Below are 18,026 nucleotides of genomic sequence, written 5' to 3'. Positions count from 1 at the left end.
TTTGAGGGATTTTTTTTTTCGAGTTGAAGTCTACCTCTCTATAATTCTCTTCGTTAGTCTTCTAGCTCTTCCCTCAAGAGCTAAAGAAATGCAATTCTACTGGGCGAGCACTGAAATCTTTATATAGTGGACTCTTCTAATAACTGGCTTAAATGGCTGACCTTTATTCTGAATTCTAAGACCATTTTTAGATTGCAACCAAAATAAGTATTTTGCAGAAATGATTATAAAAAGCATGAGCAAAAACAGAGCTATTACAAATGTAAACTACAGATGTCAAGGTGCCTTTCCTTAGGGTCTCAATTATATTGAGTGGGTGGTAAGAGTGGTTGCCCAAATAGTCATGAGGCATTTGGTACCTTTAGCAACTGAACTGTCAAATAATTTTGTGCCACTGGTTTGAAAAGAGGCCATTAAAAAAAAAACAACCCTAATATCTTTTATATATATCCTTATATATTAATTTTATTTGTTACAAGGCTAAGCAATGGGGGTTAAGTGACTTGCCCAGGGTCACACAGCTAGGAAGTGTCCGAGAGGTCATATTTGAACCTAGGACCCTCCCGTCTTTAGGCCTGGCTCTCAATTCACTGAGCCATCCAGCTGCCCCCAAGAGGCCATTTTTAAAAACAGTGAAAGGGAAAAAAGATATCTAACTGTTGTGTGAGATTCATTTCTATTAAGAAATTTACACTTTTCATAATCAGATGCCAGGTTCTGGTTCTTTACATTCAGCAATGTGATTTCACACTTTTTTTTTTTTTTTTTGGGTGGATGGGGCAGGCAGGGGTTATGTGAGAAATACTTATATTGAGAGCATTCAGGAAAAGTTGGTATTTTGACTTTCCTTGTCAAACCTGAATGTTGAGAGAGAGAAGAGACCAGATAAAGACATTCATTCATGCATGATGCAGGTTGGCAAATAACTCCCATCTTCACTGAAGCATGTTGTTTAAAATTTTACTTAAAGGCAGCCTGTGTACTTAAGAATAAAACACATTTATCACAATAGAAAAAAACACAAGTTTCTCCTATTTGGGTAAAACCTACAGGTTTTGAAGGTCACCAAGATTGCTATGCTGGGTAATTTCTGAGCAACAACTGCTGGCCTGCCATCATTCTTCCCTCAACAGAAAACAATAGTTGAGGTGAAAGTCTTTTTTAATTTCACAAGCAGAGTTGGGTCCATTATGGACCAGTTAGTCTGAGCACATTTGGCCCTTTGTTAGTTTTGTGGACCAGTCTTCAGAAGTATCCACACAGCTCGGAAAAAGGCCAACGAGGAGCAAATTGCAGAAATAAAAAGATGTCCTATGTCTCGACCTAGATGTGATAGTCTTCGGTTGAAGGGCCTTAAATTCACGTGCAGAAAATCTGACAACTTCTTTTGTAAACTTTGTTTCTGCCATATTTCTGAAGGAGTTCTAAGGCTTGTTGTTGCATCTCTGGACTCAAATACCCAGAACACTGGGATCCAATATGAAGCATTACAAGACAGCATTCTAGCACATCAGGAAAGGGAAAGGTCTGAAAGGCAAGAGGTCAGTATAAATCAGGATAACCAATGGATTCCTCAAAGGGTAAAACTCAAAACACAAATTTCAAAGACAAAAGTATGGGAAGAAGGATGTGGATTGCTTAATAACAGTTAAGACTATTGCTCTTAAAGGGGGAATTAAAAATTTAGAACATGTTAAGTCAAGTTTTATTTTTTAATTTGAGCTTCATGTAGTAATTTATGATTACAAAGTGCTTTACATGAAGTGTCTCTGAAATTTATAATAACCATGTGAATCTGGTAATGCAAGAACTTTTGTTGTCAGTTTTAGCTCATGCTAAGTAAATTGCAGGTAGATCTAAGACTGACACAAGTCTTTTGACTTTTAAGTCTAGCATTTTCCCCTATTAAATAATTAACCGTAGCTGGCCTTTTCCCATCTTGATTTGTATCATCATGCCTATCCACAATTGCCAAATTACTCTGGCCATTCACCAATATGAATATTGAATTTCTTTGTAAAGCAAGGTTTTGTCCAGAATAATAGCATTTGAGACTACATAATGTTAACTCAGATACCTAAATGGGCCTACCCTATAAATGAATCTTAACTTGGTGTAGACTAAGATGTAGCTTTTTAGCAAAGAATAGCTGTAGATCTTACCTTAATACTCTCAGGAAATTCAGCCATTTTCTTATTTGCTTCTGTAAGTCGTTTTGTCAGTTCAGCCAAAGAAACTGGTTCATTTACTTGTTCTTTACTATTAACAGAACAGAGCCACTGTCATATTTTGTTCAAGTAACCATATTTTTTCTGTTAAAAGATTTCTTTAAATCTTTATCATTGCTGATTAATCATTATTTGTCTCGTGCAGATAAGGGCCAAAGAAGAGTAATATTTAACATAAAATGGTTTATAAAATCGAATAACGAACACAATTCTTTTGATATAAAAGAACTCTATTAGAGCAATAGTTTAAAAAACTTCTCTTTAACAAACTTTTAACTATTTAACTATGATCAACATTCCCTGTGCCATTTCTAATACCTATTTTTAAAATAAGAATTTCTCTTTTCCTTTTCAGACAAATTCTAGTTCCCTCCTCCATTCTCCTTAGCTTTAAAAGTGTATGATGAAACCTTTCAGAACATAAAAATTAGCATCGATTCCTAGAGATACCTTATTTGGGACTTCTCCTTTAGGATTATTCCAAGAGAGGCAGCTCAAATTAAAAAAAAAGTTTCTAAAATAAAGGACACACATAAAGAGTTGAAGACAACAGGAGTTAAGGAAAATGTGAATTCTGTGTTAGAGTTGTAAGGAACCCAATCATGTAGCAAAACCTCATTTTATAGATGAGGAAAGTGAGGAAAAAAGACAAGTATCAAGTAGTAGGGTTGAAGTTCAAAATTTCAACACACAAAATGTTCCTAACATATTACTAGTCACTCCATTTTCCTTTTAAAAAGCTTTCTTCTTCCTTTTTTTTTTGTTTAATTCATCTCTCCGTATAGACATTCTTAAAAAAAAAAGTGTGTGGATTCAGTTTTTCTGGTTCTGCTGCTTCATTATTTCACACAAGTTGTTCTGGATTTCCTTAATTTCCTTATATATATATCAACTCAAAGCATAATATTTCAGTTGCATACCTACACATTTTTAATATATACCAACATGTAAATTAAATACTAAACAAAAATATATAATAAATATGATATAAATATAAAAACAGGAGATGAATAACATTTTATATTTATCTCTTGGATTTATGATTTTATTGATGTAAGGAAAACGGAAGAAACGCCATCCACTATAGATGGGCAACTATTTTGCAACTCATTGCCTCTACAATTCTGCCTCGAACATAAGGTTGGTTTTGACTCTTGAGGCTGGTCTTCTGCATCTACAGCGTAGCACTGCCTCATTATACTGATTCATAATTTAGCTATTCCACAACAGTTTGTGAGAAATTCCTGGTGTCTGCAGTTTTGTTTGTGTAGGTGGGAAAATATATTTTGTTGTACTAAGTATCTGACCATAATGCAGCACACCTTTCTGCCCTACCCAGAGGGCTGGTCTGATGAGCTTTAGGGAGGGTGAGTTAGTTATATGGCTTCCCCATGGAATTTTAAACTTGGAAATGTCACTATTTTAAACTTTTTCAGGTTTTGCTCTATCCCCAAAGCCCCCAGTTTTTAAACAACTGAGAAAGTCTGTGACCTCTATCCAATACTCTTCGACCTCATTTTGGATGATTTCGTACCTTTGGTTGTCGGGATTTTCAGAATATAGATGAGGCTTCATGGGAGGATCTCCTTCTTCAGCACTATTCATTGTAGCTTTACAGAGCTGGCTTTTCTGATGCTGGCGGATCATTTCTGCTAAAGTTTCTTGGACCTCAGCGATAGCTTTTTGGGTGCCCTGGAGATCAGCGTGCATTTGAGAAATGAGAACCTCACATGCACTCAGTGTAGGTGGTTTTTTCTCTGTTGTTCTCTGATCTCGGTCCACAGCCGTACTTAGTGTGGGTTCTTGGGGAAAACCATTGTTCGGCTGGGCAAGGGCTTCAGGGTCATTTACTTCTGGACTGGATATATTAGACAGACCATTTTGCTCACCACCAGAGGTGGTGTCAATAAAGGGCACTGGACCTGCCACGTGTTGTATTTGGATGAGGGGAGTCCTGGGCAGATTCCACCAGAGCTCATAGAGCTGTCCATATGAGAAAAAGGCCTCTAAGCTTTTGAAAGCTGGTTCTTCACCCAGTTTCTCTTTTAAATGATCACAGCCTAAGGGAGAGGAAGTGAGATGTGACTTTTCCAACTGCTTATTTGTCTAAAATGTCCTACTGCTCCTGAGGGTTTATTTCCCCATATGTCTTACAATTCTCTCTCTCATTTTGATCCTTACAACCCTATAAAGGAAACAATGTAGTTTCCAGTGTTAGAGATGGAAGAGATCTTGAGGATATCCCAAGTAAAGACAGACTGTTATAATTCTGGAGGCTTAAGAGTAAGCCTCGAGGGAACAGGATATATCTGTCAAATTGTACACTGAAAGCTAGTGGCTAAAGACCCAAGCATTTCCTACTCCTAGAAATGAGCTGGTCTTCTATAGACAGGAGCATGCATGTTAAAAGTAAGAAGAAAAAAAAAACATTTTACAACTCTAAGGACTCCCATCTTCCCTTGGAAGTGATGGCAATAGGCCACACAAAAGCAATTTCTACACTGTGTGGGTGCAGAACCAAGGCAATCCAGTCAGATCTCCATCCTGAAGTAGCTAATTGAAGCCTGGAGACTTATCAACTTTTTTAAAGTTGATTCCTTGTGGTTCTCCCTTCTGGTTCTGCAGAATTTTTTCCTTTGCAGAATGGGATAAGAACATTTAAAGAAGAAAACCACTCAACTCAGTACATTTTGGTACCCTTCAATCCTGATGGACAAGCTGAAGTTTCTGATGAAAAGAAAATGTTTGGATTATTTATGGTTCTCCTACCTTCAGGAAGAAAGAGAGTACAGATTTCTTGCATTAGAGTGAAGTTCCCCGAGTCATAACTCCGTGTCACAGCTGCAAGGAGAGCTCTAACAGCTTCATGCCAGGAGGCGGCCTGCTGGCTCAGCACTGCTAAGGTCAGATCATGGGAGATGTGGAACAGGAGCTAGAGCAAGAAGCCAAAGTCCCAGTTAGTTTTTTTCCACCTAAGGGACAAAGAATGGTATCAGCAACATTAAGGTGGAATATCCTGTCACAGGGTCCTTTGGGCAAGCGGGGACCAGTAACTTCCCAACACATAATGCTTATCATCAAGGGCCTGTCTTGCTTTCAAGAAAAGCTTTCAGTCTTACAGCAATTCACATGTACAAGTATCAGAAGCAAAGGGGTCTAAGGAGAACACTGACATTTTAATTAATAATTAGAATTTTTGAAACCAAAAGTTGCATTTTCTAAGCTTTGTTTTACCTACTTACCAGGTTATTTCTGGTCCCCCTAAATTTATTATCTCTTTACAAATGGATGGCAAAACACACTAAGCCAAAAATGACTAGGCTTCACTGATATAGAAGATAGGTTGAGTACTGGCTGGTCTGTCTGTTTTAAATTCCTCCTGAAAATGTCAACTGAGTTACTAATTCTATTCATAAGAACTTCAGAATGTTAGCACATTAGAGCTTGAAGGGACAATAGAGATAATTTAATTCAACCTACTCATTTTATACATGAGGCCTCTGAGGCTCAGAGGACCCTTAACTAGTAGGTGGAAGAACCGGAATCCAGGTCTTCTGACTCCAACTTCAGTGTTCTTTAAAGAAGATACGTGTTTCCATTTAAAGAAATAAATTGTGGAACTCAGATAAATCCCTATTCTGCCAGTTTATATGTAGGACAGATTCTTATTCCTGAGTAGGGACAGTAGCTATAAAAGATACATCTATTACCTGTTTGGAAAGGGTATGGCCTGTGGCAGGTGGATACTCGATACCACGTAGCTGCTGAAATGCAGCCTGGTACTGTTCAGTGGTCTCCAAACCAAATGTGCTCTTCCATATTGTGGTCACCCTTTCTGTGAAGGCACTCTCAGTCTTAATGGCCCAGCAGTGGTAGGCAGGAAAAGAGGAACTTTTCCATTCTGGTGGCTGCCTTTCTTCTAGGTGCTTGGACAGCAATTCATGAAGGCAAAACACCAAACGCTGACCCTGGAACACAATCAACCAGAAAGGACCTTTTGTTTAAGAGTCAAGGGAAGAGGGGCAGCTGGGTAGCCCAGTGGTTTGAGAGCCAGGCCTAGAGACGGGAAGTCCTAGATTCAAATCTGGCCTCAGACACTTCCTAGCTGTGTGACCCTGTGCAAGTCACTTAACCCCCATTGCCTAGCTCTTACCAATACACAGTATTGGCTACAAGATGGAAGGTATGAGTTTAAAAAAAAAAGAGTCAAGGGAAGAACTTGTTTCAGTGGCTGGTGATCATATCCAAGGAACTATGTCCCTTATTTATGTCTTCCCACTTTCAACTTGTAGCGGATTTATCTGGGATCTGTATTGGGAATGTCCTTCCTGTTGTCTCTAGAGGTCTCACTGGCTGTCAGTTGGGGGAAGAGAAGATGGCATTTAATGACAGCCTACAGATACTGCTGTCAGGGGGGTTTCTTGCTCATTGTGAATGGTGCTTGTAAAAAAATGAGTGAATTGCTACTATTTCAGAATAATGAAACAAGCTGTGACCATGTTTCCAAAAAAAGGAAGAGAGAAACATAAAGCTTCTGGCCAAAGGATTGTTATAGTCAGAGTTATGATTGCAGTAAAAAAAACTTAATTCATCATCAATGGGAAAAAATGGATCAGATAATGATTATAAAATACAAATGGTAGAATATGAACATAGGTTTCCTCTTAGCAGCAAAAGTGTGGGCTGAAAGAGTGGGCCCTAAACTCCAAGCTGTGGTCAAACTGTAAGGCAGTTTCATACATTTAAACTTTAGTTATAAGAATTCAAAAATTCATCTTATTTCATATCTTGCTTATAGATAGGAAGGATGGTCAAGAACTATCCTTGGATTTTTATGGGATACAATTCATAAAGAATTAGGACAATTTTAATGAAACTTGGATATTTAGTCACATTAGCACAGGCACCTTATTTTCTATTTCAGTGATATTTCACTAAGAAAAAATTCTGTAGGATTTGGCTTTTTACTATCAAGAGTGCAATGAAGACTTACTAGCAGACATTCTTGTTGCTGGAGAACTTCCTGAGCTCCCATCCAGTTCCTGACTGATAGCAGCTCTTGGGCACATCTGAAAGAGAATGATGAAGACAGCTCCTTCTCTTCGGCAATAAGTGCCAACTCTGCAGCTGTTCTGAGAGAAGCCACATCCCCCTTTTTGGCAAGTACTTTGGCTGCATCGTAGGCAGAGGTAGCCCCTAAGTAGCTACAACATATAAACAGAAAAAGAATATTGATATAGAAATGACAAAAACAGTGAACTCTCAGGTTGGATAGATTCTAGAACAAATCTGACATTCCCAATTCTATTAATAACTTATTTTTCCTTCATGGTGTTTTCAAGTATACCGATTTTCCTTGGATTGTTTTTTGGTGAAGCTTAGTAAATGGAAAACTAGGAAACAGATCAAGAGCTCAATAAATATGGTCAATAAAGACCTGTATTCAATACAGATATCCCTTTCCTTCCCTAATCTGTCTTATGTAAACCTCACTGCAGTCCAGAATAGGTAATTTTTTTTTTTCTATGCCTGTGTTTTTTCCCTTTCAAAGGGGATTTCATCTAAAGGGTTCTAAACACTCTGTTTTTTAAGAGCAACAATATACTTATTGAACTCCAAAGTGGGAATTCCTTGCCATTTTCTCCACTTGTTGAGACAGTGTCATTGGGATGGCAAGACTCTAGCTGTACTTGCTGAATAGTTCCAAGGGCTTTTAGTATGCCACAAGGAGAGAAGTTAGTTTTTTTCATCAAGTGTGAGTGGACAATTCTAGATAGATATCTCTTTATGGCTGTTTTCCTTGCCCTTATGAAGTGGTCCTATTCAATAATGCTTGTAGAAGGTTTTGGACTCTGAATTCTCTTTAGAGTCCCTGATTCCTACCATTTGGCTGCCATGGCATAATGGCCATCTCTTTCTAGGATTGCTCCCCAACTGCTGTACAGGTCTTTCAATACTGGGTCCTCTGGTCGTAGCCGGGCCTTGGCAATTGCAATAGCTTCCCTAGGGTAAGAAAAGAAACAAAAATCAATCTACTGGGGTAGCTGGGTAGCTCAGTGGAGTGAGAGTCAGGCCTAGAGACAGGAGGTCCTAGGTTAAAACCCGGCCTCAGCCACTTCCCAGCTGTGTGACCCTGGGCAAGTCACTTGACCCCCATTGCCCACCCTTACCTATGAGACAATACACCGAAGTACAAGGGTTTAAAAAAAAAATCAATCTACTATATTTAATAGACTATGGATGTTACAAGGTAGCTAAAAAAGCATATATACATAATAGAATACCCCACACTGCCATTTACTTATGAATAGACGGTAATAAACATATTCATTCATGTTATTGATGTCTGACAGATAAAGACCTTTGGATGTGGTGTCAAAAAAGCTGGATCTGAGTGTCCTACTCTGTTATCTTAAAGTCATGTTGGTTCCTTCTCCCTCCAAACTTCTTGGCTGAGAACCTTGCCATATATTCTACTGAAAAAAATGAGGACATTTGCTCTCTCATTTCATTCATACAGCTTCTGTCAACACACGCCCTCTTTCATTCTGCACAAGTGACCAGTTCAGATGAGGTTCATCAAGTGTCAGCTATTACCCTAACCCCTTCTTTGTTTGTATAGACTTCATGCATACCTCAATTAGGAAATAATTCTTTTACCCTACCCTTCTCCCCCATCCTAGTGTTTCTCTCTTCTTTCCATTTTTCTTTCAAGATACAATAGAATTACTTCCAGGCCTTCTAAATTAAGACTTTTCTCTAAGACATGTGATAGGGTTCAGAGTGTCATTTCTCCGTATCAGAATGTAAAGTTTATCCTTTTTAGTCTTATGACTGCTTGTTCATTTTGTCATTTTTTTTTCAAACTGTTTGAACTCCAAAGTTTCTATTGTAGTTTTGGTCTTTTCACCAGAAATTCTTAGAAGTTCTCTTTTTATTAATGTCATTTTTTCCCTCATTGAGTTTTGCTAAATTATTCTTGGTTATAAACCTATATCCTTTGCTTTCTGGAATACTGTTTTCCAAACACCTGCTTCTGTATAGAAGGTGCTAAATCATATGGGACCTGTCTGATATTTAACTTCTTTCTGGCTATCTGTTGTAATTTTCCTTTGATCTGCAGGTCTAGGATTTCAGTAATAATGTTCTTTGGAAAATTCACTTTGGGGCTTTTTTCAGAACGTCATCAGTGGATCTGACTTCTTTCTGCCCTTAGTTCTAAGAGATCTGAACATATCTTTTTAAGATTTCTTGAAACATGATGTAGACTCTTTTTGGGGTCATAGCTTTCAAGCAGGCCACTGATTTTAAGTTATCACTCCTAGATCTGCTTTTTAAGGCAGTGGTTCTTGCTGTGAGATATCTTATATTTTCTTCTATCCCCCTCCCCCCTCCCCCCCCCCCCCGACTTTAATTTTCTTGCTGCCTCATGGAATCAATATTTTCTATTTTGTCCATTCAGTAGGTTGCTGCTTGGGTTGGTTTCATACCTCTTGTGCCAAACTGTTAGTTTTCTTTTCAAATATTTTTCTTCCAAAGCCTCCCTAAACTGCCTCTGGAATTAGAGACAGATGCAACAGTAGATGCCGGGAGCCCCTCAGAGAAATAAGGGTCTCCATCAGGGGCCATTGAGTCAATGCAGACGGCAGAGCCTTACATTGATCTCTTATCGTGTGAAAATCAGGCCACAGGATGGGTGGATACCCAATTAGTGACTCTGTGTGACTCTTCTGAGCAACATTTTTATTATTTATTATTAGAATTACTACAATATATATTTTAGGATAGCCTCAAGTTTTGTAGTATAGATATAAAATTTTTTTATAGAAATCTATAGAATTTCCTTATAGAATTCCCTTTAAGACTTTATAATAAACCAGCATTTAATGAGTTAATAATTACATTCTCAGTGAAGCAGAAGCTGCTCTTTTCTCTGTCTCAAGAGTTTGAAGGTCACAGATTGGCAAAATAAAAACACCTTTTTTGCCTCAAATCCTTTCTCATGCCAAATTTAACCCCACGAAACCAAAATATTCTCCCACTTTCCCACATCAGACTTGTCCCTCCCGAATTTGAGGGTTCTCACATCTAATCTACTTCTGAAATATGTTGAAGGTTTTTTAAAAAAAAAAATAAAACTTTAGATAAAGTAGTTTTGGTAGTCTTGGGAATTGTTTAGACCAGATATAATCGATATGCAGAAATACGTTTTGTGTGCCAAAATTTTATGTAACCAAGTATAATCTTGATTTTCTTTTCTCTGTTTTGAATTTGAAATGTAAATTTTCCCAGCATTTGTGTGACTATGAAAGAAAGGTATAAAAATAAAGATTCACAGGAAGTCTGAGAGAACAACTTCTGGAAACCCACTGTGTCCCTGACTCTCTCTTCCTCCCTCTCGGCTAACCATCACATCTCTCAAGATAACTGGAAACTGCTGGTTGGCTTCCAGCAAGTAGAAGTCATCCTTGACTCTTTATACCTCTATTCTCTTACCTCTTATATCTAATCAACACACGTTAGCTTTTATCTCCAAAACATCTCTTCTACTTGTCTTCTCTTCACCCACATGGCAACACCTACCTAATTCCCACTTGCCCAATAAACTCCCCATTACTTCTAGCCTTGCCTCTCTCCCAGCCAGCCTGTGCCAGGGCTCCTAAAGCATAGGTTTGACATACATACTCCCTTTCTCAGTAATCTTTATTGGCTTCTTTTTACCAAACCTGTCAGCTTGGCATTTAAAGCTCTTAAGTCTCACTCTTACCTAGGTCACATTACTAAATCCCCTCGCAAACTCTATGCTGCAGAAAACCTTGCCCTGAGTTTTACATCTACCTTCAACAAATTGTTCCTTTGTGCTTGGAATGCATTCCCTCCCTTCTCATCCCTGACTCTTAGAAGCCTTCTTTCAAAACTCAATTCTGATACCGATATCTCTTTGTAGCCCCAACTTTCCCTGACCCATCTAGTTGTTATGTTTCTTCCCTCTCCTCAAATTACCTAATATTTACTTATCTATGTAAATGCTATATCCCCACCAGCAGAATATGAACTTCTTGAGGGCAGGGGCTCTCATCTTGTCTTTGTGTCCTCACTAGCTAGTACAGCTGATAGCAGAGAAATGAAAAATACCTTTACTGATGTGATTGGAATGTGGGTGGATCTATGCCCAGACACAGTGTGCTTTGGAGCATCTGACTACCAGATCTCAAATCCTGGTGCTGTCACTTACTAGCTGTTTGAATTTTCTTTGCTTTCCTCATCAACATAATGAAAAGGTTTACAACAGGTACCTGGGAAGGTCCCTTCTGGCTCTGAATCTATGACCCTATGGCCAGCAGCTCCACCACCCAGAAAGGTTAACCAAAGTCTGTGCTGACCTATAGAAGTGGTTTGACTTGAGCAGTTCCACAGCTTCATAAACCTTATGGATAGAAAGGAGGTGAGAGGCAGCTTTAACATACTGGTCCTGGAAACATAGCTGTTTGGCAAAGGCTTCTACTGTCCAAAGCCACATCTGGTAGCCGGCTAGAAAACAGAAGATATTGTGGTCAGCAAGCATGTAAGTACTAACTTGGGAAAGTGCTCAGATTTTACTTTTTACTGTACTGTTTAAATTCTCCCTTATATCACTAGACTAAGACCTCTCTGAAGTAAGACCTTAAGGGATCATCCTTGACTCTTCCTTACTTGTAATATCTAACTGAATTAGTCAGTTTCTGTTGCTTCTACTACAACATCTCTCCTACCTATCTTCTTTCCACCCGCACTAAAATTCAATGTAATAAACATTTATTAATTGACTTATATGTAATATATTGTGTCTGACTCTGGCAATACAAAGGTAGATGCCAGAGAGTTCCTTTCTCTCAAGGAACTTGTCATCCAATAGGGGCAAAAATGATGAGGAATGTCAAGGCAGAGTATTAAATGAAATCCAGAGGGAAAGACACAAATTCCTTTAAATTATAAGAGAGAAAGTAAGGCATAAGAGGAGAAGTAATTTGCCCAAGTTCCATGACCTTAGCCAAGATGAGATCTGAAACCAGGTTCTCTGGTTTTAGGTGGCACAGTGGATAGGGTGCTAGCCTTGAAGCCAGGAACATTCATCTCCCTGAGTTCAAATCTGGCCTCGGACACTAGCTGTATGAAACTGGGCAAGTCACTTAATCCTGTTTGCCTCAGTTTCCTCATTTATAAAATAAGCTGGAGAAGAAAATGGCAAATCACTTCATCATCTTTACCAGGAATACTCTAAAATGGGGTCAAAAAGAGTTGGAGGTGACCGAACAACCACTGTGGTTATAAATATCACAATCTCTACTATGTCACATTGCTGTTTCAGGAAAGGGAGGTAGGAAGAAAGGAAGGATTTAAGGAGAAGACTAATTATAGGTTGCACTAAGACTTCATATAAACTATTTGGGGGAAGACCTAGATTGGGACCAATAAGTTAAATGTGACCCTTCACAGCATCCCTTTCAGTTGTCCTATTTCTTTATGTTCTGCTTATGAGAAGGGCTAATACTAAAAGATAATAAGCTTTGGTTTTTAACTGATTTCGAGATGAGCTGGTACTATACATAATTGATGTTTATGGATAGCATCTCAGATTGGGGTAGGCATTTCTTAAGGTACATACCTACTGGTGCCATAGCTACCAGCTGATCAGTTAGTTCCCCCCTTTCTGCAGCAGCCTGAAGTACTCCCTTTAGATCTCCTTTCCATAGCATCAACTGATGGAATAAGTCAGGGTGTCCATTTTCCAAATGACTTTTTCCTATTTGGAAGAGTATAAAAGAAAGGGAAATTGTTCATTATTTAGAGGAATGGAGAGGAAACACCTCTCACATATACTTAGCTGTTTATACCTGAGCAATTACAAAGGGGGTAGAAATCAGGGTTTGTGAAATCTCACCTTCTGCCTCAATCATCCTGTATAGGGCAGTCCTGTCTGTGAAGAGTCCCAAGTGAATCCGCTCATTTAGACTAGCAGCCAAATCCTCATTTAGCTCTGTAGGTAAGGGGGGGGAAAATCATATGATGATTTGCTATGTATTTAGGTCATACTGATTTATCTACTTGGCAGGGAACCAAGGATGCTAGGACAGGCTACTGTCAACCTCTCATTTTAAGGTTCAAACATGCATTTCTAAGTCCTGCTTCAAATCTCAGAAAGAGGATACTGATCTATATGATAGGGACTCAAAAAAGGTTTACCAGGCTTAAAACTAAAAGTTTACATTTATTTTATTAATACCTAAAGTTTGATTTTCAGCTACTTTATACCATATAATAATTCTTTCCTTTAAACTCAGATTTGTCAAAAATGAAAGTGACCTATAAATGCTGTTAGTTTTTCTTCTGTGTGTGCACATATACAAAGTACTCCTGTCAAAAACATCTCATTTTAGGAGTGTCTAATATTTAGAAGTCACAAATTTTGACCAATATTCTATTTCAGATTCAGGAATCTAACATTAATCCAAATCCATCCATCCTGACATACTTGAAAGGGATCCATATGCTCTTTTCAAAGGAAAGAAAAACCAGATATGTGCTACTCCTTCCCATGTATGACTGAAAACTATAGAAGCTATCTGCCACAGACAGACACATCAAATTTGGCTTCTACTTCTGCTGTCTGATAGTACCCTGGGACACCCCGAAAAAGTAGCAAGAGCCCAAAAGGACAAAAATAACTTTGATACATATATCACACATACATACATACATATAGGGAATGGTTTTAAAATGTTACATAGGGGCAGCTGGGTAGCTCAGTGGATTGAGAGCCAGGCCTGGAGACAGGAGGTCCTAGGTTCAAATCCGGCCTCAGACACTTCCCAGCTGTGTGACCCTGGGCAAGTCACTTGACCCCCATTGCCTACCCTTACCAATCTTCCACCTATAAGTCAATACACAGGGTTTAAAATTTAAAAAAAAAAAAAAAAAAAAAAAGTTACATAGCAGCAATATAGTCCAATAACTAGTTACTTCTCATAACAACACAGGTGAATGGAAAATCAAAATAGGTTATTTAAGCCAATTTAACTTAACAGGTTTTGAGTCAATACATTAGAAGTACTGGAAAAAAAAAAGCAGTTACAGAGCCAGAAGAAATGAGCCTTAATCCTATACCTGCTACTAATATATGTGTGATTTGGTGCAACTAGATGGCATAGTAGACAAAGTACTGGGTTTGGGGTCAAAAAGAGTGGAATTCAAATCTCACCTCAGACACTCGCTACCTGAGTTACCCTAAGGAAGTGACTTAACCTGTTTGCCTCATTTTACTCTACTGTAAAATGGGGTTAACAAAAGCAACTACCTCCCATAGTTGTTGTGAGGCTCAAAAGAGATAATACTTGTACAGTGCTGAACACAGTGACCGGCATATATTAAGCACTATATAGTGTTAGCTATTATTATATTACTTTCGTCTCTCTGGGCCTCAGTTTCCCCTATCTATAAAATGAGAACACTGGAAGGGATGGCCTCTGAGATTCCTTCCAGCTCTAAATGTCTATAAGAACTCAACCACGGGCAATAACATACTTCTAGTCTCTCAGACTGGCAACCTAGGAGTCATTCTTGATTACTCCCCATCTCTCACCCAAGCAGTGTCAAGGTCTACTGACTTCACCTTTGCAACATCTTTTGAATATACCCGCTTCTCCTCTGACACTGCAGACCCTATCTGGTGCAGACCCTATCACCTCACACTTAGATTACTGCTAATTGTTGCCTAGTGAGTCTGCCTGCTTCAAGTCTCTCCACTTTATCCATCCTCCCCATTCAGCCACCAAAGTGGTTTTCCTTAAGTGATATAGTGCCAACATGCCCCCAAGCAATAAAATCCAGCAGTTTTCTATGGCCTCCAGGATATAATACAAAATTCTGTTTGACATTCAAAGTCCGTTATAGTCTAGCTACCATCCACCTTTCTAATCTTCTTATACTTTGCTTCTTGATATATATACTATTCAATCTAGTGACATGGACTTCTAGGCTCTTCCACAAACAAGATACTCTTGATTCTAGGTGTTTGCTCTGGCTGTGCCACATGCCTGGAAAGCTTCCTCTCTTCTGCTCAGACTACTGACTTTCCTGGATTCCTTTACATCCTACTAAAATCCCACCTTTTACTAGAAGTCCTCCCTTCCTTCTGTTATTTAGTTCTTATTGATCCTATATATTGCTTATTTTGTATGTTGTCCCCCCAATTAGACTGAAAGCAGGGACTGTCTTTTACCTCTTTTCATATCTCCCAAAGATTAGCAGTGCCTAGCACAGAGTTAAGTGCTTAATGTTTACTGACTGATTAAACCATAAGTAGTGGTCAGCTGATTATCTACTAATTATACATTTTATCTCTTCTCTAGCAAGAATTAGCACTTGTATCCCAAACTCTTCAAAGAGAAAATCTGTCTAAAATTTAGTGTGGAACTAAAGACCCTTTATACCCCACACTTTTTTTTTTCTACCTGGCATGGCTTTCTATTCCTCAATGTTGATTTAATTCCTCAAAGGCCGTGGTTGAGTTCCATCATTTTGATATTCCATGACAGAAGCGGGAACTTGAGGGCAACAGAAAAGGAAAGACAGATTCTCAAGAGTAAAGAGTCCCTGAAGAATATGAATTGAGAAGATCAAGGTGGTTAGGAGATCCTTTTCTGTACCTTTGGAGTGTTTTACAGTTGCTAGCACCAAACAGTCCTGATGGAGGTCCTCTTTGGATCTGTGGTCCAAGGCTGTGCTGACAGGTAGAATAGAACGTGCCTTTTTCTTCTTTGCAAGGGCATCTGCAATAGAATGAAAATGAGTTTTGTCCGGGCAATGCTGCTGAATTACTTAGTAAGCAGTTATTGTGTGCTTTCTGTGCATCAGGTATTAGGCTAGGCCTTATTGTGGGGTGGAAAGGGAAAAAAGCAGCAGATGCTCTCTGTTCATAATGAACTTACACAAATGATGCAACTCTGCTCCAATGATACACAACAAATCAAAGCTGAGGTAGGACAGTTCCCTCAATGCTTTATGATGGCCAAGCTGGGGAACGTGTGCTCTTGCATACCCCTCCACTCCTTGTGTGGCCCAGTGACTGACCCACCCATGAGTATGGGTAATTAGTCCCTGTGTTCTAAGAAGCTCATTGTCAGATTACTGAAGAATGATCACTTTCTTTTGGCCATGGCAACTGAAGGAAAGGATGTATTCTATAATGCTTGCTTTCACAGCCTTATACCAAAATGTTACTGGGCTGCTTTTTAAAGCATAGCCTTTCTCCCATAATTTGCAGGAATGCATACTTATTTGGTCCTTTTAGAAACAAAATACATTTGGGGGCAGCTAGGTAGCTCAGTGGATTAAGAGTCAGGTCTAGAGACGGGAGGTCCTAGGTTCAAGTCCGGCCTCAGACACTTCCCGTCTGTGTGACCCTGGGCAAGTCACTTGACCCCCACTGCCTACCCTTACCACTCTTCCACCTAAGAGCCAATACACAAAAGTTATGGGTGTTAAAAAAAAAGTAACAAAATACATTTGACTTTTTGGACACAAACCTGACTTCTCTTTAGGTAGATCTTTTTTAGGCATGATCACTTTGGGATTCATTGGAATTTTCGGTTTTTCAAATCCTGAGGAAATGAGTGAGTATGAAGGCAGCTCTTTGGAAACTACAACAAGAAAAGAAACATATCTAGGATGGAAAAAATGCCAGTCATCAGATCAAGAGAGAGGAGAACAGACCCATAGATCAAACAAACTCTGAATGGTTAAAATCCCTTTGGAAAAACAAAAACAAATAGAACAGGCAGTCATATCTACTAATATTTGGTTAGAACGTAGAGTTTTTCATAGGAACAGTGTTGTAAATGGTGGTTAGATTTCCAGGTTAATTTAGAACAGCTAGAATAATTCACATTTATGCATTTTTAAGGTTTACAAAGCATTTTATTCATGACAAACCTGTGGGGTATTATATGTGTATTCTTTCTTTTCCCACATATGCAGCATATATACATAATATTGAACCAACCTAGCCAACATTTTATTTTTTCCTAAGGGAAGATAACATGTCAAGAACACATTCCTTTACATGGGATTTATGCTATCTCTAGTTGTAGGGGAAAGGCCTAAGGTCTCAGGCTCTGAAACCTGGGCAGTGGGGTCTACTGTACTAGTATGGAAGAATTTTAGTTCAGTCACTATAACTAGAGTTATAATAATCACCCCCCCCTCAATTTTCCAGTGTCTACCCCTCCACTGCCTTGGGGTCCTTTCCCATTACTTTACTGAAAAATATGAAAGCTATCAGCCTGAAATTCTTTCATCTTCCATATTCCACATATAAAAACCTCTCTATACTTAAAAATATTCTCCCTCTTTTTGTGGTGGCAAAGAGTTGGAAACTGAGGGGATGCCCATCAATTGAGGAATGGCTGAAGAAACTGTGGTACATGTTGGTGATGGAATAATACTGTGCTTTAAGAAATGATGAACAGGATGATTTCAGAAATATCTGGAAAGAGCTACATGAACTGATACAGAGTGAAATAAGCAGAACCAGGAAAACATTATATACAGTAAGAGCAATATTGTGATCAAACGCAATAGATTTAGCTACTCTTAGCAATACAATGATCCAGGATAATTCTTTTTTTCCTTTCTTTAAACCTTTACTGTCTATCTTAGAATCAATACTATATACTGGTTCCAAGGTAGAAGAGTGGTAAGGGTTAGGCAATAGGGGGGGTTAAGTTCCCCAGGGACACACATCTAGGAAGTGTCTGAGGT

The 18,026-nt window shown here is 38.7% G+C and overlaps 1 protein-coding gene across 1 annotated transcript in view; it reads right to left on the bottom strand.

The window, feature by feature from the left end:
• Window positions 1-622: 622 nt before the first annotated feature.
• The window catches only part of GEMIN5 (gem nuclear organelle associated protein 5), a 44,610-nt gene continuing 27,206 nt past the window's right edge, over window positions 623-18,026 (bottom strand). The window contains exons 17-28 of the mRNA XM_044664476.1: window positions 16,793-16,906; window positions 15,914-16,036; window positions 13,150-13,245; window positions 12,874-13,011; window positions 11,612-11,759; window positions 8,112-8,231; window positions 7,222-7,432; window positions 5,939-6,196; window positions 4,998-5,160; window positions 3,763-4,288; window positions 2,163-2,259; window positions 623-1,527 (exon numbers count right to left, since the gene is read on the bottom strand). Of these exons, the coding sequence (XP_044520411.1) occupies window positions 1,360-1,527; window positions 2,163-2,259; window positions 3,763-4,288; window positions 4,998-5,160; window positions 5,939-6,196; window positions 7,222-7,432; window positions 8,112-8,231; window positions 11,612-11,759; window positions 12,874-13,011; window positions 13,150-13,245; window positions 15,914-16,036; window positions 16,793-16,906 (2,162 nt within the window). The 3' untranslated portion in view covers window positions 623-1,359. The remainder of the gene's footprint in view (window positions 1,528-2,162; window positions 2,260-3,762; window positions 4,289-4,997; window positions 5,161-5,938; window positions 6,197-7,221; window positions 7,433-8,111; window positions 8,232-11,611; window positions 11,760-12,873; window positions 13,012-13,149; window positions 13,246-15,913; window positions 16,037-16,792; window positions 16,907-18,026) is intronic.

Source organism: Gracilinanus agilis, chromosome 2, assembly GCF_016433145.1.
Source record: "Gracilinanus agilis isolate LMUSP501 chromosome 2, AgileGrace, whole genome shotgun sequence".
NCBI lineage: Eukaryota > Metazoa > Chordata > Mammalia > Didelphimorphia > Didelphidae > Gracilinanus > Gracilinanus agilis.
Note: the sequence above shows the minus strand (reverse complement) of the source record. Positions and strands in the feature narration are given on the sequence as shown.